A 26523-nucleotide genomic window follows, 5' to 3' on the forward strand; every position below is an offset into this window, starting at 1 on the left:
CGGACACCAAGCAGTACTCTTTGTCAAGGCATCCGCTTATTGAAGCAAGTTTCATGTCTTAAATACTCCTCAGTGAGGAGCTCGGGCAGGGGGAACTGAGGAAAGGGGGAAGCGAAGGGGCTCGGTAGCTAGGCAACTAAGTAGGGCAGTTGCAAGGTCAGTGGCTAGAACACCTGCTGTTAGTGATAAGCAGCAAGCAATGAAGACACTCTGTGGTGCTTTCCAGAGCTTGAGTCTCAAGATTTTTTTACTTCAAGGTCCTGTGAGATGTGAGAAAGGAGAAGTCTGAAATGGCTCCTGACAAGTTTGAATGACTAGTACCTACATTAAAAACAAGAGAAACAGCTGGAAACGATGGCTTACAACTTTAATCCCAGCACTAGGAACAGATAGGATAGGGTCTCTGAGCTGAGGCTATCCAGGTTTGCAGAGGCTCTAGGGTAGCCAGGACCACATAGGGAGACCCTGTCTCATAAAACCAAGAGGCAGGCAAGGACATCAAAAGCTCTCCTGCCAGCCAGTTTAGCTAAAATAGGCAGTTTCTGGTTTAGTGAAGATCCTGTGGAGAATAGAGTAATACAGTACAGAGAAGGGCTGCTTACTAAGAGGTAGGGTCTGGGTGGTTTTCTACTTTGACAGGTTTGTCATATATAACCATCTCTCTAGAGTGCAAGATCTTTTCCATAACAGATCAGATTCTGACCACTGCCATGCTCAGCCATGTAGATGGTAAGCACAGAACTCTCCCTAAAACTTCACTTAGGGAGGTGCCTTATGGCACATAAAATCCAAACAAACCATGAGGGAAGAATCTTACTTCATTGTTCAGAATGGGGTACATGAGTTGTGTTGTTATGGGTTAACTACATTAAAAACATGTCCATGCCTAGCCCAAACCAACTGGAGTCCCAGGTTGCTAATTACTCACTTTGCCTGTCTCACTGGGACTTTTAGTTATTTCCTGTGTAGCCCTGGCTGTCCAGGAACTTTCAGAAATCCATTTGTCTGCCTCTACTTCCCCCGTGCTGGGACTGAAGGCATGTGCCACCACCACCCAGCCAGCACTAAAGAAATTCACTATACTCAGAGAGCCTGTGAATAAAAATCTTTATCCTTCTATTTTAATATCTAGCAAAAACTACTTCAGAGAAACTGTAAACTGTCTTCCACAGAACTGCTTTGGCAGGGAGCCATAGCATTCCCTCTAGGTAAGGGTGTGGCTGTCTTGACAAAAATCAACCTAGTGTTTTTGGTTTAATTTGAGGGGACAGTCCAGTAAGGCAAGATACAGTGCTAAGTGGAGCTCAAGGTTGCTGGCCACACAGAAGCAGCTGGCCCACATCAACTTTTGATCAAGATAGAGGCAGAAAATGGGAGAATTAGGGGCTGGCGAGATCATATAGGTAAATGTCACCAAACGTTTGAATTTCTTCCTTTGAACACAATTGGTAGGATCAACTCTTACTTGACCCGACCCTTCATATGCCCCTACACATAGGACAAATAAGAAAAGAGAGAATTGGGGTAGGGAGACAATTCAGAGGTCATTTCAGCAAAGCTGAAGCCTGCTTTTGGTCACTTAGCATGCAGTAGGCCAAATTTGATTTCCTTCTCCAGATTTAAGTAGCAGAAAAAAAATTTCTAGAGACATGGTTTCATGCAGTCCAGAATGGCCTAATTCCCTAGTTTCTCTTGCCTTTCATCATCCCAAATGCTAAGATCACAGGTCTATCAACACTCATTTATAAACTTAAAAATTTTTAACATTTTTGCAAAATTTTGAACAGTAAAGAAATGTGATTTCAGCTTGTTAAGCTGAGCACAGTCAGGCACAGTGGTTCATGCCTTTAATACCAGCACTAGATAGTCAAATCTGTTCAGTTACAGGCCAGCCCTGGGCAAAGTGAGACCCTGCCTTACAAAAATCAGATCATAAAACTGGGCATGCTGGCACACATCTCTATTACCCCAGCACCTGACGGTAGTATGATTAGCTAAGGCTGAGGGGGGGGGGGCACATTCAACACTAAATCTACAATTTGAGTCCCAAGCTACTTATGACTTGGAGACCTTGTATTTAACATATAAAAAGCAGAAAAAAAAATGCTAATCGCCAAGCTCTCTAGCCGCTTATCTCTGCTCAAAACTCAGTTTAGACCCAGCTGTGCAACCTGGGAATCACAGGCTACATGTACCCCATAAGCTATGAAAGAAACCCAACATTGTGTAGTGTCATAATTCAAGACTTATGTTCCAAGTTAGACATAGCAAACATAACCAGACCAGGGGCTGGAGAGATGGCTCAGAGCACTGGCTGCCCTTCCAGAAGTCCTGAGTTCAATTCCCAGCAACCATATGGCGGCTCACAACCTGTAATTTGATCCGGATTATCTATTCTCAAAACACTGTATACATAATAAGTTAAAAAAAAAAAAACCCAAACCGGTAAAACTGAATCTAGGTGCACTACCCTCAATTGAGCAGCCTCATCATTGCCTACAGTTTCCCCCAAACCTATTGCACACAACAAACACCACAGGCCATCAGTTCAGAGATGTACTTACCTTAGTTAACAGGGCTTTTCTTCTAGCACCTCCTTGGGGCTTTGTGCTATCCTTTTCATCTCTAGACTCACTCAAGTCCAGATACCCAGTTTCACTCCCACCTGTCTCAGTGTCTGACCATTCTTTGTTAGAATTTATGTATTTTAGTCATTAGTAACCATACAGTACACCATAATCTTAACAAGCCTACAGGCTAAGAGTTCAACCACGATGAACTCCATACATTGTCAAAAACAATTTCATGCCCTTGAATTTGGCACCTTTGACTAGTCTCACGTACTAGGAAAAAGTCCGACCAACACCCAGATTAACAATTTACAAATAAACAGCACTTGTCTCCAAGAGCTGGGAGTAAGGGCAAACACCATCTTGCTTGGTCTAAGTAAATGTCAAAATCTGAAACTTCAGGAATCAAGAGCTCAAAAGAAGGGTTAGGACAAATGGCCCCCATCCATGAGGGCTTTGCTCAGAAATTTCAGTCCCGTTTAGATTGTAAACACCTTAAGACACCCTAGGCACTGTAGGGATTAATATAGACTGCACAGCTGTGGTATTTTACATTCCAGTTAACAGTCATCTTCCCTAGCAAGCCTCCCACTTCCTGTGTCCTCAGGTTCAGATTCTCTTTCCCAAGTGAGAACTCATCCAGCTCCTACTTCAGCCATTGACCTTATGTATGAAAGCCCAGTCCTTCACATGCTACTAAAACTCAAAGCAATCACAAAATCAAACACTGAACTGACATTAAAATACCTTAGCACTGGCTGGGCGGTGGTGGCGCACGCCTTTAATCCCAGCACTCGGATCTCTGTGAGTTTGAGACCAGCCTGGTCTACAAGAGCTAGTTCCAGGACAGGCTCCAAAACCAGAGAAACCCTGTCTTGAAAAACCAAAACAAAAAAACCAAAAAAAAAAAACAAAAAAAAAAAAACTCAAAACCTTAGCACACCACACATAATTTTGGAAACCAGAACATTTATTTTATGACAGATTGAAATCCTCACGATGAACTGGATGCTGCAACAGCCGCCCTCTTGGGTTTAGGGGTTGTCCCTTCACGGAATCCATGTCTGCGCCACGTAAAAAAAAAAAAAGTTAATGTAGCAACATCAACATCATTTCCAATTTGTTTAAACCTTAATAAGCTTATCTCAGTTAAAATGCTGAAATCAATATAGCATTCATAAGTTCAGACATTTATTTTTAGAACATCACTGATAAGCCATCATTCACTTCACTTAAAATATACCCACATCAGATTACAACGAACTGTTTAAAACAAAAAGGGTCAACAATTTTAGGCTCATTTCCCCAATTTTCAAAAGAACCAACGTCCTTATGGTCTAAAGGACAGGGTCCAATCTTCCCTTAGTGATGGAAAACAATGACCTTGAAGCTGTTCAACCAAGACTGAATTTTTTCTTTCAAGACAGGGTTTCTCTGTGGCTTTGGAGCCTGTCCTGAAACTAGCTTTTGTTAAGACCCCAGGCTGGCCTCGAATTTAGAGATGCGCCTGCCTCTGCCTCCAGAGTTCTGGGATTAAAGGCGTGCACCACCACCACCTGGATCCCAGACTGAATTCTAAAATTCTCATCAACACTCACACCTAACTCTAGGAACCTCATTTCATTTAAGGTGAGCCATCTGAAGCACAAAACACCAGCAAACCATTACACATAAAGTTACAATTCCATGCAGTATAAACTCAAACACAAGGAACTGTCTACATTCTCTTGCTTGCTGCCTTGTGACCCTCAAGTGAGGTCCTACAGCAGACTGTAGCCAGAAGCTCCCACCACTCAAAACCTCACTTTCCCTATGGGCAATCCCTACATCATGGACGAGCAGCCAGGCAAGCAGGGCAGGTTTCCATACAGATTTTGAAGCAAAGTCTAAGATGGGGCAGAGAATTCTGTATTCTTAAGGAAATGTCAAGGTCCCGGCTCCAGGGCTAAAAACAAACCAAAAAACAACAAACCCCTATCTAGGACTAGCACCCAGAAGAGGTCTAGGTAGCCGAGGCAGGCGGATAGCTGTGAGTTGGAGGCCAGCTTGGTCTACAAGAGCTAGTTCCAGGACAGGCTCCAAAACTACAACAAAACCCTGTCTCGAAAACCCAAAAAGAGTTAACCAAGCAAGTAAGTAGCCTTCTGGACCCCACTCGTAGAACAAGCCTTGACAAATCCGGGTGGTTGACAGATACAGATACACTCTAAAGGGGAAAAACCAAACCCAAACAGGCCACAGTATTATTCCCACTACTCATCAGTGGAAAGTTGCAGGACTCTTATCCCACCCTCCAGAGCCAATGGTATTGAAATAAAAACTGTACCTGAATCTTCGGTAGACAATTTTTAGGTGCCTCATCCGCCCAGTCCCGGTAGTGTTTCGTCTCTTAGCCTTGGCACTCCAGTTATCTAAGAAAACACGATTCCAAAGGGTTTTCTCAAGCACCCAATTTTCTCAGAAGTGTCTTTACAATGCTTTCACCGAGCTTCACCAACCACCAAAGTTCTCTCTGTACCAACCAACACGCACCCAGTAAGGGGTTCTCTAGCCTACCTCAGCTCAAGGCAAAACCGGCCGAAAGATTAAGGCACTTACACTTTCTCTTGCGCTTGGCCGGGTAGCCGCATTTGCCACAGGTAGACTTCTGAAGGTGGTAGGCCTTAGAGCCACAGCGGCGGCACAACGTGTGCGTCTTGTTGCGACGCTTTCCGAAGGATGACGTTCCTTTCGTCTGCACGGTAAAGCATTTATAAGCAATTTTGAAGACCGACTACTTTTCGACGTACTCTGGCATTTTCACGGGAAATGACTACTGACGCGATGTAACAAGTACACGGGGCAGAGCATTCAATTCTTCCCACGAAAAATTTTTAAAGACTGCTGCCGGTACCTCACACGATCTGAACGGACGTCAGTGCTTTGCAATCTCCTTGATAGTAAGCGTTAAGGGTTTAGAGCAAAGAAGTTGCCCGCCTCCTACTCCGAGCTCTCGGTTTCTCGGAGTTGAGAGCCGAACGTCCCTAAACCCGTCCTAAGCATCTCCCCGGGGGCAACACCGCGCAGATCCCCCAAAGCCCGGAGGCCCACGGCGGCGCTGGGACCGCAGGCTCGGCGCGCCACGAAGCGGACATCCCCTGGCTCCTGCGGGCCACCGCGCGCACCCCGTCCTGGCCCAACAGTTCCCCTTATTGGGAATCTCGTCTCCCACGCACCGGCAGCAGGCGGGGCAGCCCGGGGAAGAAGGATGGAAAGAGATTAACAGAGCCCGAGCACCACACTCACCATCTTGCTTCTGCCGCCGAGGCCAAAGAGACCGGAAGAGGAAGCACTCCCGCTACTTCCTGTGGATAAGCTTCCGCCCGGCGAACTACTTCCGTCGTCCGAGGTGCAGCACTCTTAAGGCTCCGGCGCAGTGGTGTGGTTGGGACCGGGAGAATCGGAGAGCCAAACGAGCGCCCGCGCCGGTAGGGGGCGTGGCTGGCGCGTCCGACTCCGCCCCCTCGAGCGCCAGAGGCTCCCCCTAGAGAGGCGGCGTCCACAGCCGCCCCTGACCAAAACGCTGTTTGCAGTTCTTCTGCTGCTGTCCCTGGCTGCTGCAGCTTTTGCAGTCTTTGCCCTTTGGCAGCGGTGCCAGGAAACTTCAGCGTTTGCAGTCCGGTCTGGGCCCGCGGCGTGGATTCCGATCGTGGGGCTCGAGGGCGGTCGGACTCTCTGCGTGACAGTGCCGCTGGCTGTGTATGCTGCTGGGACTAGGATCCCGAGGCTGGAAAGCCAGCTTCCCAGGTTCGTCTTCCCTGGGACGCTCGCTAACACCCCGACCCCACTCCCCTCCCGCCCCATCCCCCCAAGGATAGGATCTTAGTCTCTAACTCGTTTTCATGCAAAAGTAATTACAGAGGCAAATTGTCTGATCCCATACAAGGAATCGCGCGTAGAACTTGTTAAATCACAGTTTCCAGCGCTCTGCCATCAGGAAATCTGATCCTTCAGGCTTGAGTACTGCTTGGAAGTCTGTAGTGTAAAAATGTTCTCTAGATCGTTTTGAAGTTAGTAACTCCAGACTTGCTTGAGAAACACTAATACGTCTGTGGTCCTCAACCTATTTCAGTACAAAACTTGAAGATTATATACAAACATTGTGAACAGGGGGAATAATCTCGGCCATATCGTCTACGTACTTTTTTCATCCCCTTACTTTCTAAAACAAATGTGAGAATTACTGGTCTGTCACATGCAGCATCTTAGTTAATTGACAGCAGAACAAGGTGAACACTAAGGAATCAGAAGGGCTTTTTATTTGTTGATTTATTTTGCGTGTTAGCAAATAGGACTTAGGACTTAAGTACTGTTTTCTTCTGGGGGCAGGGAGTAGAAATGAAAAACTCTGAAGTAGTCTGCAAGTGGAGGACGGATGAGATACAGCGAAACCAAGAGAAGGAAAACCACCGTTTAAGTGGTTGACCTGAACTATAAATAAGTCTCAGGAGATTGTATGACAAGTTGCTACAAATTTAATGGCATGAGGCAAGCTAGATTCAGTAAATGGGAACCACTCCTCTAGAGGCTGCCCCAGACTCTCATTGCTGTCTTCCATCTTGCTGGAATAATAACCCAGCTCATATTGTGTTACTGTATTCTCCTTCCTTCTGCGTTTAAGGCCCCTTGTAAGGATTACATCCACTCCCACCCAGATAGTTTCTCCATTTCAAGGTGAGCTAATCTGAAACCTTAATGCTATATGCAAGCTCGTAACCTTAAAATACTCATGTGTTACGAGTATGAAAATAACCATTTTGGATGGGGTCATCTACATCATTGGCCGTGATAAATATGAATTGTGAAGAAAGAGTGAATGCATATTAACTACCAAGGAGCCCAGCTCCGAGAGAGATGTCAGTGCCCTTCCCCCAAGACACGCCTAGACCCGAGGACATCAAGACAGTGAGATATGCTTTTCTTCTCCATAATGTGAGGTACTTCTTTTTGGTGTGCTGGAGACCTGAAATTTATGCTCCAGAGGCCTAGGAAGTCCCTTAGACTTTCCAGGTGTCTACTCAATAGCTAGGTTTAGGTAGGTCAGCAGCAGCTCAACATTAATTTTTCTTGTTTTCCTTTTCATTTTTAAGGTAAGGTCTATGCTGCCTGGGCTGGTGTCAAACCCCTGAGGTCAAGTGATCCTCCTGCCCCAGCCTCCCAGGTGCTGACAGGTGGTGTAGACTTGTGCAGTTAGGCCAGTTTCTGAAACAGCCGTTCTGTGTGGTTGAGACAGGTTCTCTGTAGCATCGGCTGGCCTGGAACTTGCTATGTAGACCATGCTGGCCGACAGCTCAGAGATTTGTATGCCTCTGCTCTGGGCGCCATGCCCAGCTTTAGACTGAGACCTTCAGCCTAGGTGCTCACCCTCTATCATTTTGCTTTCGTCACCTATTGAGACCATGTTAATCCTGAATTTAAGATCCTGATAAAAAATCAGGTTTTGGCTACTAACAATTGGTGGTAGATCAGTTTTTATTTTCCTTTACCTCCCCTCTTCCTCCTTCTTTTTGGTGAAATACATTTTTATTGAAAAATATTTTCATGTAATATTTGATCATGTTTTTTCTCTCCCATATTCTCAACTCCCTACCCATCCATCCTTATATCTTTTTTCTCCCTTTATTTAAAAAAAGCAAACAAAAAGAAATATAATCCCTACCCCCACTAAAAATAAAACCCAAATGAAATTCAAACAGACAAGCCGGGCGGTGGTGGCGCACGCCTTTAATCCCAGCACTCGGGAGGCAGAGGCAGAGGCAGGAGGATCTCTGAGTTCGAGACCAGCCTGGTCTACAAGAGCTAGTTCCAGGACAGGTTCCAAAGCCACAGAGAAACCCTGTCTCGAAAAAAGAAAAAAAAAAAAAAGACATTCAAGCAGACAAAAGAACAATTAGTCAAAAATTGTCACCTCCTGGGCATGGGGCCTGCCCTGGAGTGTTGATGGACCCAGTGTCACTCATTGGTGAGAACTGATCTTCCCTTTGTCGGCAGTTATCAAGTGCAGGTAGCCTTTTGGTTAGTGGTGGAGGAGGGGGACCCCACGTCCGCATCCCCCTCTCAGTGCTAGGACCCCGTCTGGCTTGAACCTGTGCAGGTCTTGTGTGTGCTGCCACAGCCTCTGAGAGTTCCTGTGTGCATCGGGTCCTGTTGCATCTGGAAGACAGTTTCCTTGGAGTCATACGTTGCTTCTAGTGCATGCAATCTTCCTACTCCTGTTCCAGACAGACCCCTGAACTTTGCTAGAAGTGGTTTGATGAAGATAACCCATTTAGGATGGTGTACTCCGAAGTCTCTCATTCTCTGCATATTGCCCAACTGTCTCTGTTAGTTCCTGTCTGCTGCAACAGGAAGCTTCTCTGATGTGGCTTGAGCCAGACACTGATCTGTGGCTATATCAGTATATCATCAGGAGTCATTTTATTGCTATGCTCCTTTGGCAGAATAATAGTGGTAGATTCCCCCCACTGCCCATGCCCGTGACCTGTCTAGTTTCAGATTCTTGGTCACCCAGGTATTGTCAGATATCGGTCCCATCTCATGGCGTGGGCCTTAAGTTCAGTCCGAAAGTTGGTTATATAACATTTGTGCCACTATTGCACCAGTATATCTTCCTGGCAGGTCATTGTTGTAGGTCACAGGCTATGGAGCTGGGTGATAATTGCCTTTCTTCTGGTGGTGTGCCCAGTACTTCCAGTACTATAAATACTAGTTAATAGGGGTGAAGTTTCCGGTTGGGCACCAGCTTGACTTCTCTATGTCTGATGACATAAGTAATTTGGGAGGCAGAGGCAGTTGTATCTCTGTGAGTTTGAAGCCATCCTGGTCTACACAATGAGTTCCTGGACAGCCAGGACTACATCAGAGAGACCCTGTCCCAAAAAATTAATTTAAATTAAAAAAATTATTTTATGTGTATGAGTGTTTTGCCTCCTTGTATGTATATGTACCACATCCATGCCTGGTGCCAGCAGAGTTCAGAAGAAGGCATTGGATTTCCTGGATTTTTTAATTTTATTTCCTAGATTTTTTTATTTTTTGATTTTCAAGACAGGGTTTCTCTGTAGTGGAACTAGCTCTTGTAGACCAGGCTGGCCTCAAACTCACAGAGATCCGCCTGCCTCTGCCTCCTGAATGCTGGGATTAAAGGCGTGAGCCACCATCACTCGGCTAGACCTAGATTTCTGGATGGTTCTAAGCCACCATCTTGTGAATGCTGGGAACTGAACAGCAGCCAGTTCTTCTGTAAGAGTAATGAGTGTTCTTACTGCTAAGCCATCTCTCCAGCCCCTGCACATCCAAGGTGGGATTGCTGGGTTGAAAGTTATACATTTTGAATCTTTATTTAGCTCTATAATTTACCTGCATATTGAAGATTGCTCTCCACAAATCAGTTAATTTACATTGGTATCATCATAGTACAGTACCTGGGGCAGGCATATATAGCCCAATCTGAAGTTCAAGGGAAACTTCCTGGAGGAAGCCCCCAGCTTCACTTCATCTTTTGTTTTGTTTTATTAAGAGAGGGTCTTTCTACATGGTCCTGACTGGCCTAGAACACGCAGTGTAGTCTCGGCTAACCTTGAAACTGCAGCAATCCTGGTTCTCCCGCCTTTGCCTTCTGAATGCTAGGATGATAGGTGTGCACTACTGTTTGTGGCGTGCTTCCGCTGCCCGGTATTAACAATCAAAGAGCAGAGAGGTTTGCCCGGTATTAACAATCAAAGAGCAGAGAGGTTTCTGTCCTCAGCAAGCACTTAAACACACACACACACACACACACACACACACACACACACACAAGCAGATAAAGGGCCAGCAACCAGGAAATCAAGGACAGAGTGCTCCGAGCTGCTGTTCCCCTCCTGTGTTTGCTCTTCTCTGTCCTCTCCAACAAAGGTATTCTTGACATATTTTATCTTTGCTAAGTAGAATTTCTCTCTCTCTCTATCTCTCTCTCTCTCTTTCTTTCTTTCTCTTATACTTCTTTACTTGCCAGAATGTTTTAATTCATTTCCCGGCTTTCAGGAAGCAATGGCTACCAAGAGGGCTTCCTCAGAAATCATAGCAAGACAAAGAACGAAGTTGCTTACTGTCCTCCAGCAAGACCCCGACTCTCTCTTGGACACGTTAGCCTCTCAGAGACTGATTTCTGAGGACGAGTATGAGATGCTAGAGCAGATTCCCGATCCCCTGAAGAAAAGTCGGAAGCTGTTAATTGTGGTCCAGAAGAGGGGAGAGGAGAGCTGTCATTGTTTCCTCAGGTGTTTGTCTGACGCGTTCCCAGAGGCAGCTGCCACTTTGGGCTTAAAGCATGGTAAGTTGCTTTTTTAAATTTTGAAGGAAAGGGGGGAGGAAACGGATTTTCTAAAAAAGAAAATGAATTGCTGCCTGCCGTTTGGATTTGACTTCCGAAGGCAATTCTTACTGAATTCTGAGACAGGAAGTGTAGTTTTTACAGCAGGGAACAATGATCGCGTTGATTAGGAGACTGGTTTCAGCGCTGCTCTTTCAGTGCCCACAGCAGATCCTCATTGTTCTGGGGCTGGGAAAGAGCTGTCAATCATGGCACTCTCTAGGGCTTTCCTAGGTAAATTTGAGACTCAATGTCCCTAAAGACCTGGAGCAGGACTTTTGACTATTCACTCTGAAAGTACAGGGAAAACCATTTGTAATAACCTGCCAGAGCATCGGCGGCTCTCTGTTGTCTGGGAAAGAATTCCGGTAGAACAGTAGTTTCTAAAATTGTGGTTTCTCCATTTGATTAATACAGGTTTTAAGGTCTTGAAACTCATACTCTATAGATATACCCAGTGTTGGAAGGCAGAGGCAAATAGATATAGACTCCGGAGTTTGCTGGCCAGCTAGACTCACCAGAGAGGAAGATAGCCCAGCTCCAACCCTCAGGCTCCACAGGAATGTGCACCTGCACCAGTGAGTGCACACAGAAACACATGGATGTTTGCTGCACACACATAGGATAGAACATCCTATTCTATACTAGCTATTTAAAAGTATGCACAAATACTAATTATTAGATGGTTCAAAAATAACTAGTGGATATATATATCTATAGAATCAAAACCAGTGCACATAGATAGCACTCTGCCATTGTTTACTGAGGCACTTTTCACAATAGCCAGCTTACAGAATCCACCTATTTTCCAATCAGTGGATGCACGAATAAAGAAAATATGCCATATAAAGACAGTGGTGTATAGTTCAGCCATCACAGTGAAAGTCAGGCATGTTAGCTTATGTCTGTAGTTCTTACAGAGGCAGAGGTGGGAGGACCAAGACTTGCAGACCAGCCTGGGCGACATAACAAGGTCCAAGCTGCCCATGGCTACAGAGTGAGAGCCTGTCTCAAAATTAAGCAAACATAAGAACAAACGGAAAGGATGACATCATGTTTGTAGGAAAAGTGGATAGAGCCGCAAAAGATCGTATTGCGCGATATCAGATCTGAAGGACAAACATCACATGCTTTCTCTCATTTGTAAATCTACATTTCTATATGTGCACATTAAATATGTATGATAAGAAGGTGGGAAAGAGCATCTGTTGGGAGTAGAAAGTCGAGCTGGAGAAGAGAGAGGGGATGAGAGAGCAGTATGGGACGAGGGTAATCAAACTATGAACTGTGTGAGAGAGAGAGAGAATGCTACTATTAATTGTGTGATTAATAAGAGCTAGTAAAAATTTATAGTGTCTTAGAAATGGACTTGTTACAAAAGGTAGTAATGGCTAGTGATGGGGGCGGGGAACTAGTCCAGTTTATTGTTTAGCAATTCAAGAAATAACCACTAGATGGAGATGTAGCTTTTTTCTTTTCTCCTTCCTTCTTCCCTCCCTCCCTCCTTTCCTTCCTTTCTATTTTTAAGTAATATACTAAAAGAAGACCCAAGATGATTTTAAGGGATGATAGAGATAGGGCTTAGATTAAAACAGTGTATGTTCATGATCCTTAAAGCGGGCCAAATCTTGTTCTAGCTTCCTTTCTGGTTACTGTATTTAAAGTAATTTGACAACAAGTAATATATGTGGGGTGATTTTAGTTCATAATCCCGGGCTACAGTTCATCATTGTGGGAGGAGTCACGGAGGCAGAGGTTCTCATGAGAGAGCTAGTCCCATCCTTTTTACAGTCAGGAGCAGGGACAAAAGAATGCCTTTTATTTGCTTGCTTGTGCTCAACTTCTTTTCTGGACTCTTTTGCTCTTCAGGACTTCCTGTCTAGGGATTACCACCACCCATCAGTTCATTTGAAACAGTCCTCCATAGCCACGCCCAAAGGCCAACCCAATGTAGAGAATGCCTCACGTGAGAGCCTCTTCTCTGGCAATTCTAAGCTGTGTTGACAGTTAAAAACTAACCTTTATGGGCCTCATGTGCCTGGAAAAACAAAGTTTGCTATTTCTAGAATACACTATTCCAACACAGTAATCAGCTCATTCATTCGGAGTTACTGGGATTTCCTTAGCAATGGCCCAAAGAAATCTGAGTGTGGGTTACATTGAGTGTATAATTAGTACAGTTGTTAATTAAGCATATTAATATGGATTAATATAATTAATTCATAACAGCTAGACTTCACTTTTTTACCATGTGAAGCTGCTCTGAGAGGCAGCAGTTGCTTTGATTTTTTTTTCTCTCTCAGTAAAGAAAGTTCTGATAATCAATTGGTTAATTATGCACAATTGCATTTGATCTTCTGGTGAATAAAGAAGAAAGACTGATTGCATTCCTGTGGCCGCAGCTAGTCGGGGAGGCCGAGGAATGAACATATTTGAGCTCAAGTGTTTGGGCCAGCCCAGGCAACACAGATAACTTTTGTATGAAAGAAAGGAAGGAGAATAAAAAAGGCGATGCTTGAGGACTTGAGACTTAAGTTAATTTAAAATCCTTACTTTGGAAAAAAAACCAAAACAGGCAATAATGAACTCTTTTCTTTTCAGAAGTTGCACAGCAGGGGGCTGAAGCAGCTGTGGGAGTGAGCAGGGGTTCAGCAGACCCCTTTTTCCTTGGGAGGAGAACTCCAGAGCATGGAGAGATTGTAGTGCTCTCTGAAGAGAAAGAATGTGTCCATTGGGAAAGTAAGGATGGGGAAGCTGCAGGATCCTCCAGGGAGAATCAGGAGGGACGTGGCACACCACAAATCATGGCCCTGCGTTCAATTGGAAGAGCTGAGTATGACATTCCAACGAGTATCACTTACTTAAATGACGGGCAAAGATACGAGGAGCCAGACGATTCTCTGTACTTAGGAGAAGGGGAATATCAAGAGTCTGTTGGGTACCCAAAAGATATCGAGACCCTTGTGGAGGAAGGGGCCTCAGATGACCTACAGTGCTTTGTATGTGATGGTGAAGAGGAAGAGGAACACAAGGATGAAGAAACCATGGGGTTTTCTGATGAAGAAACCATGGGGTTTTCTGATGAAGAAGGTAGCTGCGAGGCTCCAGAGAGCGGCATTTCATTGGAAGAGGAGGAGGAGAACACTGAAGGTATGGTGACAGTGTGTGGTTAATTAGACAGATTATCAGTGGACTACAGAGGTGTCAAGGCATCCTGGAGAGGAGACATGATATGGCTAATCCTCTAACCAGAAATCTTTTTTCTTACACGGGTGTTGGCTGAGGCCATTTGTTCCTTGCTGCAGAGATCTGAAATAATCACACAGAAACTGTATTATTTAAATCACTGCTTGGCCAATCACTTAGGCATCTTGCTAGCTAGCTCTTATATCTTAAATTAACCCATTTCTATTATTTTATATTTTATCACGAGGTTTGTGGCCTACCAGCAAGGTTCCACCTGGCAGCTGTTTGTTTCCCTTCTGGTGGCTACATGGCTTCTCCCTGACTTCTTCTACTCTCTCCATACATCTCTTTCAGCCTGGCTTTACTCTGTTAAGTCACTGGCCGAGAGCAGCTTCTTTATTAACCAATGGCAATAAAACATATTCACAACATACATCATCTCCCACATCACATGTGTTTTCTCTGGGGTGTGGGGGGAGATGCTGAACAAAGGATTTTCCAGGTCTGGGAAGTGGGAGACTGTTGTGTAGTAGGAAGAGTCAGGATCCAATGGACATATAGATATATTTTTTTAAAGATTTATTTATTATGTGTGCAGTGTTCTGGCTGCACACCAGAAGAGGGCACCAGATCTCATTACAGACATTTGTGAGCCTCCATGTGGTTGCTGGGAATTGAACTCAGGACCTTTGAAAGAGCAGCCAGTGCTCTTAACTTCTGAGCCATCTCTCCAGGACCAGGAAATAGATTTGATTCCATCCTCTGGTTAGCGAAATCTGTGAATACTCAAACCCCTTATTTAAAATGGTATAGTGAATCAGGTTTGGTGGCTCGTGATGGAGCTCATACTGGGGCAGGATGATTACTGAAAATTTGAGTTCAGCTTGAGGCACAGAGTGAGTTTCAGGCTAGCCAGGACTGTACACTGAAAAAAGAAAAAAGAAAAAAAAAAAAAAAAAGAAAATGGCCTGCTACCTGTATATAACTTCTACACATTTTCTTACATGTTTTATTATTTTTAAAGTTAAATTTTTTAGTTGAACTGATGCACAGTGACCTGCATGTTTATGGAGTATAAGAATAATACTTTGGTAAACATGAACAAGATGTGCTAATAAGCTGAGGGTAATTGGCTTAGCTCTTGCGCAGACATGTATGATTTTTTGGGGGGAACATTCCGAATCCTCTCTCTGGGTTGGGGGTGCATGCAGGTAATTCCGGCACTCTGAGACTGGGGAAGGAAGACTGGGAATTTGATGTCAGTCTGGGCTAATGAAGTACTGTGTCAAAGCAAGCACAAAACAAAATAGCTCTCATGCGAGCTGATCTAGAGAAATTAGTTGTTCTCAACCAAAGATTTCTTACTATAAAACAAAATATTAGATGTGACTCTTCCTTTTTTTTTTTTTTTTTTTTTTTTTTGGATTTTTCGAGACAGGGTTTCTCTGTAGCTTTTGGTTCCTGTCCTGGAACTAGCTCTTGTAGACCAGGCTGGCCTCGAACTCACAGAGATCCGCCTGCCTCTGCCCCCGAGTGCTGGGATTAAAGGCATGTGCCACCACCGCCCGGCTTTTTTTTTTTTTTGGTTTTTCGAGACAGGGTTTCTCTGTAGCTTTGGTGCTTGTCCCAGAACTAGCTCTTGTAGACCAGGCTGGCCTCAAACTCCCAGAGATTGGCCTGTCTCTGCCTCCCAAGTGCTGGGATTAAAGGCGTGTGCCACCACCACCAGGTGATCTTCCTTTTTATATGAGTACCCGGCCTTTTGATTACATTCTATGTATGATGTATGTATGTATGCATGTATGTATGTATGCATGATATATGTATGTTGGGAGGTGTGGAGGTCAGAGGACAGCTTTCAGGAACTGTTTTCCTCCTCCTACTGTGCAAGTCCCAGGGATTCAGCTCAGGTCATCAGGTGTGGCAGAAAGTACCTTTGCATACGAAGCCATCTTGCTGGTCCTAGAAGTTATTCTTTTTTTTTTTTTAAATTTTATTTAATTGATTTATTAATGCATGCATGTATGTATAAGTACTCTGTCTGCATGTCAGAAAAGGGCACCAGATCCCATTATAGATGGTTGTGAGCCTCTATGTGGTTGCTGGGAATTGAACTCAGGACCTCTGGAAGAACAGTCAATGTTCTTAACCACCGAGCCACCTCTCCAGCCCTAGAAGTTACTCTTAACTAATCGCACTCTAGTACCCATGAACCATCTTCTCTCCACCTTTCTCCCCCTCCAAGCTCCTGTATGCTTTCCATCACTTCTAGGGTGTTCATTCTAACTGTAAACTGTGGAAATAGTTATTTCTCAGGGAATAATAATAAGAAAAAAGTTAGCCATCGGGTTCAGAATAAACATAATATTTTCCCAAATGTTATGATCTGAAGTTTATAAAATTGCAGATTCACAATCTTGAATACAGTGGGATCGTCATATGAGCAGACGTAAATACTGATTATTGGCACATAGATTTCTGTAGTCACTTTCCATCATGCAACAAGGGATACCTTATTTATTTTTATGTGTTTTTAATTAATTTATCTGCAAACAATTTCATATATAAGATTGTGTATTCTGGTTCCATTTATCGCCCTCCCTCACTACACACTCCAGCCCCTCCTGTACCCAACGAGTCTCTCACCCACAGTCAGGTCCTCCTGTTTTGTGACCCATTGATCCATTGTGCAGGCAGCTGCATCCGCTGTGAGTTCATGAAACCAATGGCCATTTCTGGCCTAGAAGACAGCGTTTTTAGGCCCTGTCCCCATCTACCTCTTTGTCCACCATGTTCTCTGTGCCATGGAAGGGATGGTGTGGGTGTTCGTTTAAGTACTAAGCACTAGTCACTTATTCCCAAACCTTGGCCAGCTGTGAGACTCTGTATTAACTAGTTTGCTGCAGAAGGAGATATTTTTATTTTTGTTTTGAGACAGGGTTTCTCTGAACCAACCTTGGCTGTCCTGGAACTTGCTCTGTAGTCCAGACTGGCCTTGAACTCACAGAGATCTGCCTGCTTCTGCCTCCCAAGAGCTGGGATTAAAGGCGTGCACCGCCACAGCCTAGTTTGAAGGAGACATTTCTGACCAAGGCTGATGGCAACATTAGAGTATGGGTATACACATCCATCAGGAGGCAGTTTGACAGCATGTTCATTCAGCACAACAGAAGCAGCGTGTTCTCCTGCAGGGCCTATGACCTCCTTAACTATGAGCTTTTGACCACATTCATAGTACTGGGTATAAACACCTTCCTGCGGAGTGAGCTTCAGATCCATGAGACAGAGTCTTGTGACACCCAGGACAGTCTTGAAGTCACTATGTACTTGAGGATTACTTTGAGTTTCTGATCCTCCTGCCTCTCCCTCTGAACTTGTATGATTACAGGCATGATCCACCACACGTGATTTTATTTGGTGCTAGAGATGGAACCTCAGTGCATGCCAGCCAAGTGTCGTACTGCCTGATCTCCGTCTCCAGCCACTAGCCAGTGACTTTAGACAGTACTTTCTGTTTTCAGATTAAAGCACCTTAGTAATTTTAGTGGCTTTATAGCCAGAAACAAATTGGGTTTTGCAATTTTTAGTTTTAACTAAGTGGAGAACATCAGTTGAGGAACTTTCGGTGCATAGTTAAGGTCTCAGGATGTCTGGACCTGGTCCATAGATCACCATCCTGACCAAGAGACATTTATGTGTGCAAACCTTTTTCTTTTTTGAGTACTGAAAGTATAGGTTTATTAAAAATGAAAGTTGAGTAATGAACCAACTCTTGAATGCTGTTCCTTGACTGTCACATGCATTCCATGGCAAGCACATCTATATATACACACTCATCCAACACTAAGATTTTTGTACTAAAAGTACACAAGTATTTGATGTGAGACAAAAACATAGAATAGATTCCACAGAACAGGAGCGGGCGCTACCAAACATGTGTTGAGAACCTTTTCTTTTTCTTTCTTTTTTTTTTTTTTTTTTGGTTTTTCGAGACAAGGTTTCTCTGTGGTTTTGGAGCCTGTCCTGGAACTAGCTCTTGTAGACCAGGCTGGTCTCGAACTCACAGAGATTCACCTGCCTCTGCCTCCCAAGTGCTGGGATTAAAGGTGTGCGCCACCACCGCCCGGCTGAGAACCTTTTCTTTTGAGACAGAGTCGTATGTATCTCAGGCTGTCCTCAGACTTACTATGTAGCCAAAAATGACTTTGAACTCAGGTACTTCTGCTTCTGTTTCCCAAGTGCTGGGATCATAGGCTGTGCTATCACTCCTATGTTTTGTTTGTGTTTTTCCAGTCTGGGGATGAAACACACGACTTCATATACTCTAGATGGGCATTGTACCAGCTAAGCTCTACCTCAAGACCAAGTCTTATACCTTACGTTATTCAGGACATGGTGCTACATGTCTGTAAATCCTAGCATTTGAGAAGTCCAGGCAGAAGGATGAAAGCCATACTTGGCTACCCGGAACTCTGTCACACACACGTTCCTCAAGCTCTTGGTTACAACGAAACAAAAGAGACGAAACATCTTGTGCTAGCTGCCGTCTGTCAAGAGTAAAGCCTGCTCTGATGTTTCTTTTTAAGTGTTATTTCTAGTAACTAGAAAAATATATGTGAGCCGGGCGGTGGTGGCGCACGCCTTTAATCCCAGCACTTGGGAGGCAGAGGCAGGCGGATCTCTGTGAGTTCGAGACCAGCCTGGTCTACAGAGCTAGTTCTAGGACAGGCTCCACAGCCACAGAGAAACCCTGTCTCGAAAAACCAAAAAAAAAAAAAAAAAAGAAAAATATATGTGAAAATGAGAGGTAAGGATAAAATAGAGACAGCATGTAACTATGTAACTTTTTTTTAAAAGCAGAATAAAGATAGATTTACTGAGGGAGAGTGAAGAAAGTGCCAGAGAATGTAAAGGGTTCCAAAGGGGGAGTGCCCGCTATGTAAATTCTGAGAGACTGTTTAATCTGTTGAATTACATCTTATTTCGTGTGCCTGTGTATGAGCATGCGTGTGAGCGTGTGTACCATGGCATGCATGTAGAGATCAGAGGACAGCTTGTGGGAGTTGGTTCTTACCTTCTACTGTGTGACTCCAAGGAATGAAACCCAGGTTGTCTAGCTTACTAACCGTCTTTTGCCGGGTAAAAAGTTTGGGCTTAAAATCTCACTAATCCCTGAGCTCACCCCGCGCTCAAGACTTGAAATTCTACCAATCCCCACCATGGAAATCTCCACCCCCAAGAAACCTATATAAGCCTCACTCCCACTCAGTTCTCTGCTGCTTCTTGCTTCTGTATTTTTCCCTGTAAATCTGTGGGAGGCTTGTTGTGTGGTGTAACTTGTGGTATTCCTTAGCTCCCAACTCTCAGGACACTTTTCTCTTCAGAGCTGCTACAGTACTTGCGTTGGGGAAATTTTCTTCTCAAAGCTGTAAGACTTACACCTTTGCCCGCTGAGAAAATGCCTCTATAAAACTTGTCTGTAGACATATTTGTGGGGGGCATTTTCTCGATTAATGATTGATGTGGGAGGACTCAGCCCACTGTGGGCAGTGCCACCCCCACAAAAAGTTACATGCTGTCTCCATTTTACCCTTATCTCCCATTTTCACATATATTTTTCTAGTTACTAGAAATAACACTTGTAGAGAAAAAGGCAGGTAGATGTATAAGAAAGCAGGCCGAACAAACCATATAAAGCAAACTTGAGAGGAGTCTTCCTCTGTGGCCTTTGCTTCAGTTCCTACATCCAGGTTCCTGCCTTGAGTTCATGTCTTGAAGTTCTTTTTCTGCAGACCGTGACTGGGACAGATAAGCTGACCAACTCCTTCCCCTCCCCGGTGCTTTTGATGGTTGTCTGTAGTACAGCAACAAAGAACAGGCTGAGACGTAGATGATGTCAAATTACTACGCCTTGTAGACGGAGGGCAGGGCAGGAAGGGCGGCGAAATGAGACTTTCAGTTTGCATTGTTTCAACTATGGGCGGTGAAATTGCCAATTACGTACTTTTAAGGGCAGGAAACAGATTCTGAACAAGGCAATAATGAGTCCTCTCTGCTTTACAGAAAGAAAAAGAGTGTTCTACCATGTCCTGTCCTGTTTGAACATGGACAGAAGCAGAAAGCTTCTCCCAGACTTTGTGAAGCAGTTTTCCATAGATCGACCAAGTAAGTGGACACCCGAGACTCCGGGAGACTTAGCTTGGAATTTCCTGATGAAAGTGCAGGCTTTAGACTTGACAGCCAGAGACTTTATCCTTAGGCCCAAGATGGCGGATGAAGAGAGTGAAGAGGAGTTGCTGGCTGGGATAGAGAATTTAGACATTGGAGACATACAAACCATCAACCCCCTTGACGTCCTTTGTGCCTGCATGCTTTGTTCGGACAGCTCTCTGCAGCGTGAAGTCCTGTCAAACATGTACCAGTGCCAGTTTGCTCTTCCTCTGCTGCTGCCAGATGCAGAAAGCAACAAAAGCATCTTAATGCTAGGGGCCATGAGAGGCTTACAGCAGCACCCAGCGCAGGCCTCAGCGGGGCCCCCCAGGGAAACAGAAGCATTTCTGAGTCTCAGGAAGATGCCTGTCATCTCTTTTGTGCGGCTAGGACACTGTAGCTTCTCCAAGTCCAGAATCCTTAACACATTGCTCAGCTCCTCCCCACAGAAACCGCACAAAATCTTTCTCCATCAGGATCCGTCCGTTCCCGTGCTTCCTCGGCAAATTTCTGATGGCCTGGTGGAGGTGACATGGTGTTTTCCTGACAAGGAGCTAAAGGAAAATCCTCATGTTTTCCAAGAGCCTGTTGCTGTGACCAACCTTCGTGGAGATCTTGAAAGCTTTTGGACTCAATTTGGTTTTCTGGTGGAAGTTTCCTCAGCCATATTCTTCTTCACCGACTGCCTTGGTGAGAAGGAATGGGACTTGCTGATGTTTTTAGGAGAAGATGCTATTGAAAGATGCTACTTTGTCCTTGGTCCTCAGGCCAAGGAGAGTGAAGAGGCTCAGATTTTCCAAAGGATCCTGAGACTGAAGCCGTCACAGTTACTGTTTTGGGAAGTGGAGGAAGCTGGGGATAGAAGGAAGACGATGGAGGCCCTTCAAGCTGCCCTCCAGGAAGTAATGTCCTCTTCGCTTAGATGTGTGTCCCTAGAAGATATGGCCTCTCTGGCCAGGGAGCTGGGCATTCAGGTAGACCAAGACTTTGAAATTCCTCAAGATATTCAACTTTCCCCCAGTACGACTGGAGGTGAGAGCCAGCAAACACATAGTCAGACAAAAAGCCCATCTGAAAGCCGAGCTCAGGTGCCAGTCAGAGAGCCTGGAGTCCAATGTGAGGACACGCAGAATGTTCAGAATCTGCACCAGACTCCAGTGTTTGTGCCTCCGCCAGTACACCCGTGGCCCCTGCCGACCACATTTGGAAGTAACTTTTACCACGGGCCCTTGAGAGCCCCTTGGGTTCTGAGCCCCCACTTTGGGTCACAGCAGAGGGCTAAGTGGTTCTATCCTTTGCCCCATCAGAATACAAGGGTACGTGGCAGAGGGAAAAGCTTTGGTCCTCGGAACTTCCAACCCTGGAGATTTTATTCAGGGCAAGGATTCATGAAAATTTCAGGAGCTTCTCAGGGGCATCATTTGAGTGGAACATTTGGGAGATCACAAAGACAGATTCCTCATGTGCGGAACCATCCTGAGAGCCCACAGGCAGAGAGAAATCTTCAAAGGTCTGGGACGGTGGTCTCTCATGTAGACCACTCACATTCTCTAGGCTCGCAAGCAAGAACAGTAGCAGGGAAGCCGCAGGTTGGGAAAACCTGTGTCCAGGGGATGCAGCTGAGTGAAGCCACTAGAAAACCCGTGAGGACAACGTTGCATAGTAAGTATCCTCACCCTCCATTCTGTCAGCCAGCAGGAGCCGTTCAAGAACCAAAAATACCTGTTTGTCATCAAGGATCTCAAAGGATTAAACAGGGAAGGCCTTCAGATTCAGCTTTCCAGCCAGACTCTCAGTCCACATCTGGGAGTAAACTTTCTTCTACCTGCCAGTTCAACTCCCATCAACCCAAGTTCCAGGTCAAACACTTTGAGCCTAAGCCCATTCAACCTCAGAAAAAAACCCCTCATCTCCAGCTTTCCCAAGCTAAGGCCCCTCATTCCCAGCCTTCCCAAGCTAAACCCATTCATCCCCAGCCTTCCCAAGCTAAACCCAGTCATCCCCAGCCTTCCCAAGCTAAACCCATTCATCCCCAGCCTTCCCAAGCTAAACCCAGTCATCCCCAGCCTTCCCAAGCTAAACCCAGTCATCCCCAGCCCTCCCAAGCTAAACCCAGTCATCCCCAGCCCTCCCAAGCTAAACCCAGTCATCCCCAGCCCTCCCAAGCTAAACCCAGTCATCCCCAGCCCTCCCAAGCTAAATCCACTCATCCCCAGCCCTCGCAAGCAAAACCCTCCCCATCCACATCTACTCAGTTCAAGCCACATAGACCCCAATCTAAGCCTTTTCAACCTAGATCTATTCAGCATACATCATCACAGACTAAACCTTCACAAGCCAAGGCCCACTGCCCACGGGCAGGAAAACGTTGAAGAACATATCCCAGAGACCCTGGAAGTATGTTCTTTGCTTAGGCTATTTCTCTCGTGTAACAGTCTGAAGAAAAGTTTCAGTGAAAGACTGATAAAATGAGCAAAATCACAATAAAAAATTATGCCAAGTCTAAGTGCACAGCAAAGTAAATCACAGTACTCTTTAGACAGAATCAGTCAGATCTCTGTGTGCCTGAAGCCAAACTGATCTACATAACAACACAAAGTTCTAGATCAGCCAGAGAACATGAGATCTGGCTGCGTGGGAGGAGGGAAGAGCTGGGGATGGACTTGATCATTGTATATATGTTTGAGATTGTCAAATAAAAATGCAAGGTGGAAAAAGAATAGGACCTTAAGGATACATAAATCAATTGAATCCAACCTTCCTTATCAAGCAATGTGTGATTTGACCCCAGGGGATGGAGTCTTGGGGATAGCCATATATGTGAGGAATGGAATTACAGTATAATTGCAAAGTAATAAAAAGTATGGAGCTAAAATTATCTCAGTGTTGAAGAAAAACTGCTTCTGAGGTGCCTTGGTTTTGGGTTTATTATCAGCCACTGAGCAGAGACCCTGCACTGTTGGTTAGTTAAATAAGCTTGCTTGTGGTACTAGCCCCAATTTTCATACCTGATAAGACTATCTCACTTGGCTCTTATATACAGGGAAATAATGAATGTTCAGCAAAACACATCATTTTACATAAACTTTGGGATTGATTTATATATGTTTCAAACTTTGTATATAATAACAAAGAATTTAGCTCATTAGAGGTCATGATATTATGAGTTTAATTAATTGAAATTGCTATAGAGATGAATACTTTACATTGGTATGGGTCTTGGTTCTACTGATACAAATTTAAGGTCAATTTTGTTATATGTATATTTCTGCTCTTGATTAAGGTATTGTGTTTGTGCAACTTATTTTAAAATGTAATGTATAATTAAGAAATACAGGTCAATATACAGTCATTTGTAATAGTCAAGCTTGTAGTCATGTTAGTTAGGTTTTCTAAATGTACAGAGATATATTTCAAATGGATAGATATTCTTCAAATCTTTCAAAGACTAACAGAATATGGCATTTAAAATGTTTTAGAAACTTAGGACTTTTTATGACAATGAGACACATCTTCTCCTGGCAATCTACTTCAAGATGATGATGGGCATTGAAAAGGCTCTTTATAGAGTTTATTAGCCATTTGGGCAAGAAACTGTTCTTGCCTGGACTGTTTGATATTATGCTATATGAACTGGACATGCAGGACCCACAGAAAAATGACTGCTGAAGTTGCCTAAAGGTGAGACAGTCTTTCAGGGTTCTTACTTCATGAAAGAGTCTGCCAGACATTCTGAAGACACAGAAAAAAGTGACTGACAAACTTCTAGTATAGGTGGAACTGTTTTTGAAATTTTCTGCTTCCTGGAAAATGGGCCGGAATGCTGAAGATGGATGTTCCAGTGTTACAGAAGAACTTTGGGTGACTGTCCAGGCAACGAGATGTCTCTGTCAATTCTAGAGTTTTGGAAGTTGCTTACAATGCATTTCCTATTAACTTAGGTAATATTATATCCTTCTGGAGTTTTTAATGGAGTTGAAGAATAGATAGTTACAATTATAGTTTTTCTTAGTTATGATAGAAGATAAAGTATATATCATAACTGTAATTCTGGCTTGATACCTGTTTTGTTAAATGTAAGTTTACTATATTAAAGTTAAAACCTCCCTTTTTATTTAGACAGAAAAGGGGAAGTGATGTGGGATTCCACTCTGTATGCTGTAAACATGTTTTATTGCCATTGGTGAATAAAGAAGCTGCTTGGGCCTATGACAGGGCAGAATATAGTCAGGCTGGAAGAGATATAGCAAGAGAGTAGGTGGAGTCAGGGAGAAGCCATGTAGCCAATGCAGGAGACAGATGCTGTACTTTACAGGTAGGCCACAACCATGTGGTGATACACAGATTAATAGAAATGGGTTAATTTAAGATATAAGAGCTAGCCAATAAGAAACATGAACTAACAGGCCAAGCAGTATTACAATTAATATAGTTTCTGTTTGATTATGTTGGGTCTGGGCAGCTGGGAGATGAACAAGCAGCCTCTGTCTACATGGAATCAGAAATGTGTTAGTGAATTTTTAATTTTAGAGTTAAGTTGAAAAGATTAAGATGAATTTATAAAGGATATAAGTAATGTTTGAGAGAACTTATAGTTTGGAGGAATTATAATTTTCGGAAGTTTATATTTTTCTGAACATTTGGATAGCTTCTGCTAGATAACCGTGTTAAAAGAATAAACTTGATCCAGATATTTAGCTGGAGCATCTCTGAGTTTGTAAGTGGCACCAAGTACCAATAAAAGACAACATTTGCAGAACGTGCCACTGCACACCTCTGACTTGAGGCTGAGGAATATGGATCAAGGTTCGTTAGCAGCTCACAGGGAGACCAAGCCTCAAGAAACAAAAACAAGCTACTTAAAGGTAGATGTTAAAATTTGCCTCATTTAGAAATAAAGTAAGATTTATAAATTGGACTAAACATCTCAGTTTTTGGATGTATGAATTTTAATTTTTTATTGTACATGTGTATAGTGCATGTGTGTATGTACATGCGTGTCACAACATGTATGTTGAGGTCAGTGGATAACTTTATGAAGTCTGTTCTTTCTACCTTTATGTGTAGCAAGTGCTTTTCCTTGCTGAACTATCTTACCTGTCCCCATAAATTTAATTTGAAATAGTAAAATAGTTCCAAGGAGTCAGCTAATCAAAAAATTGCTTTCAAGGCTTCAAGGAAAAAAATCATATTGACCAATGGATAACAATTAAACTTTTGAAAGGAATCAATACTGTCTGAAAATAGTCTAATATCACAAAAATGTGTTTTACATATGTTGAATAATCTTGTATTTCTCTCTCATGGTTGTTGTAAAGACGAAAAGGAAATAGAAGACAGTATATGTGAATGTTTAATTTTACTTGTGAATTCTTTTAGAATGATAAATGTAAATAATAAAATAAAATGGACCATTTTCAAAACAGAAATGCCTTAAGGTGGTGCACACCAACCTACAGATAAACAGGAAGTCTGGCCCTGCTAGCACTTGCTAGTCTAGCTACCCTCACCCAAACTCAGAAGTTCAGAGAAGAAAATGGCTAAGAGACAAGCTGGTCTGATGACTTTCAGACGTAAAGTGCTTCACGGCTTTTCATGTTCCTGAAAATCCTTAAATAAGGAGGATATAAAATATGTAAATTAACCCACACATCATGCGGGCTGAGAAACAGACAAATGCCAGTGGTAGGTGACCCGTGGGACTATGCGTTACCCCCAGTGGTAGGTGTGACCCGTGGGACTATGCGTTACCGCCAGTGGTAGGTGACCCGTGGGACTATGTGTTACCGCCAGTGGTAGGTGACCGGTGGGACTATGCGTTACCGCCACCCCCCAGCCAAAGCAGTAAAGGAGGAAGGGACCACCATCCAGGCATAAAAACTGTTCTTTGTGCTCAGTTTGTTTGTGCCCCCTCTTGTCTGGGTTTCCACCACACTGTGAAAGACTGTGAGATAAACTGCACAACTTTTACTGTCCTCAGTCTCCAGTGCTCTTCATTATGAAGCGAGGAGCCTCATTCTCACACTAAAAAAACATGAAAATCGCTTGCTGGACATATTGGTACACACGTGCGATCTCAGCACCAGGGAAGCAAGGGCAGGAAAATTGGAGGTCTAGCAAGTCTGGGCTGTCTTAGTTTGGGTTTCCATTGCTGATTTAAAAATC

At 43.9% G+C, this 26523-nt stretch overlaps 2 protein-coding genes and 1 non-coding gene across 3 annotated transcripts; 1 reads left to right on the plus strand and 2 right to left on the minus strand.

Moving 5' to 3' along the window:
• Positions 1-3511: 3511 nt before the first annotated feature.
• Positions 3512-5969, minus strand: Rpl37 (ribosomal protein L37). The gene is made up of 4 exons (XM_057789712.1): positions 5856-5969; positions 5169-5304; positions 4897-4981; positions 3512-3634 (listed from the first exon to the last, which is right to left on the minus strand). Exons 1-4 carry the CDS (start codon positions 5856-5858, stop codon positions 3565-3567), a joined length of 294 nt encoding a protein of 97 aa, XP_057645695.1. The 5' UTR covers positions 5859-5969; the 3' UTR covers positions 3512-3564.
• On the minus strand, positions 3708-3788 carry LOC130887709 (small nucleolar RNA SNORD72). Its single transcript, XR_009058402.1, has one exon. It is a non-coding gene; the product is annotated as a small nucleolar RNA SNORD72 (small nucleolar RNA).
• A 243-nt stretch (positions 5970-6212) lies between the features above and the next one.
• Positions 6213-25720, plus strand: Card6 (caspase recruitment domain family member 6). The gene is made up of 4 exons (XM_057790166.1): positions 6213-6356; positions 10635-10923; positions 13564-14112; positions 20212-25720. The coding sequence occupies exons 2-4, from the start codon at positions 10641-10643 to the stop codon at positions 22728-22730; spliced, it is 3351 nt and encodes a 1116-aa protein (XP_057646149.1). The 5' UTR covers positions 6213-6356; positions 10635-10640; the 3' UTR covers positions 22731-25720.
• Positions 25721-26523: the final 803 nt, after the last annotated feature.

The sequence above is a fragment of the Chionomys nivalis genome, chromosome 15 (genome assembly GCF_950005125.1).
Source record: "Chionomys nivalis chromosome 15, mChiNiv1.1, whole genome shotgun sequence".
NCBI lineage: Eukaryota > Metazoa > Chordata > Mammalia > Rodentia > Cricetidae > Chionomys > Chionomys nivalis.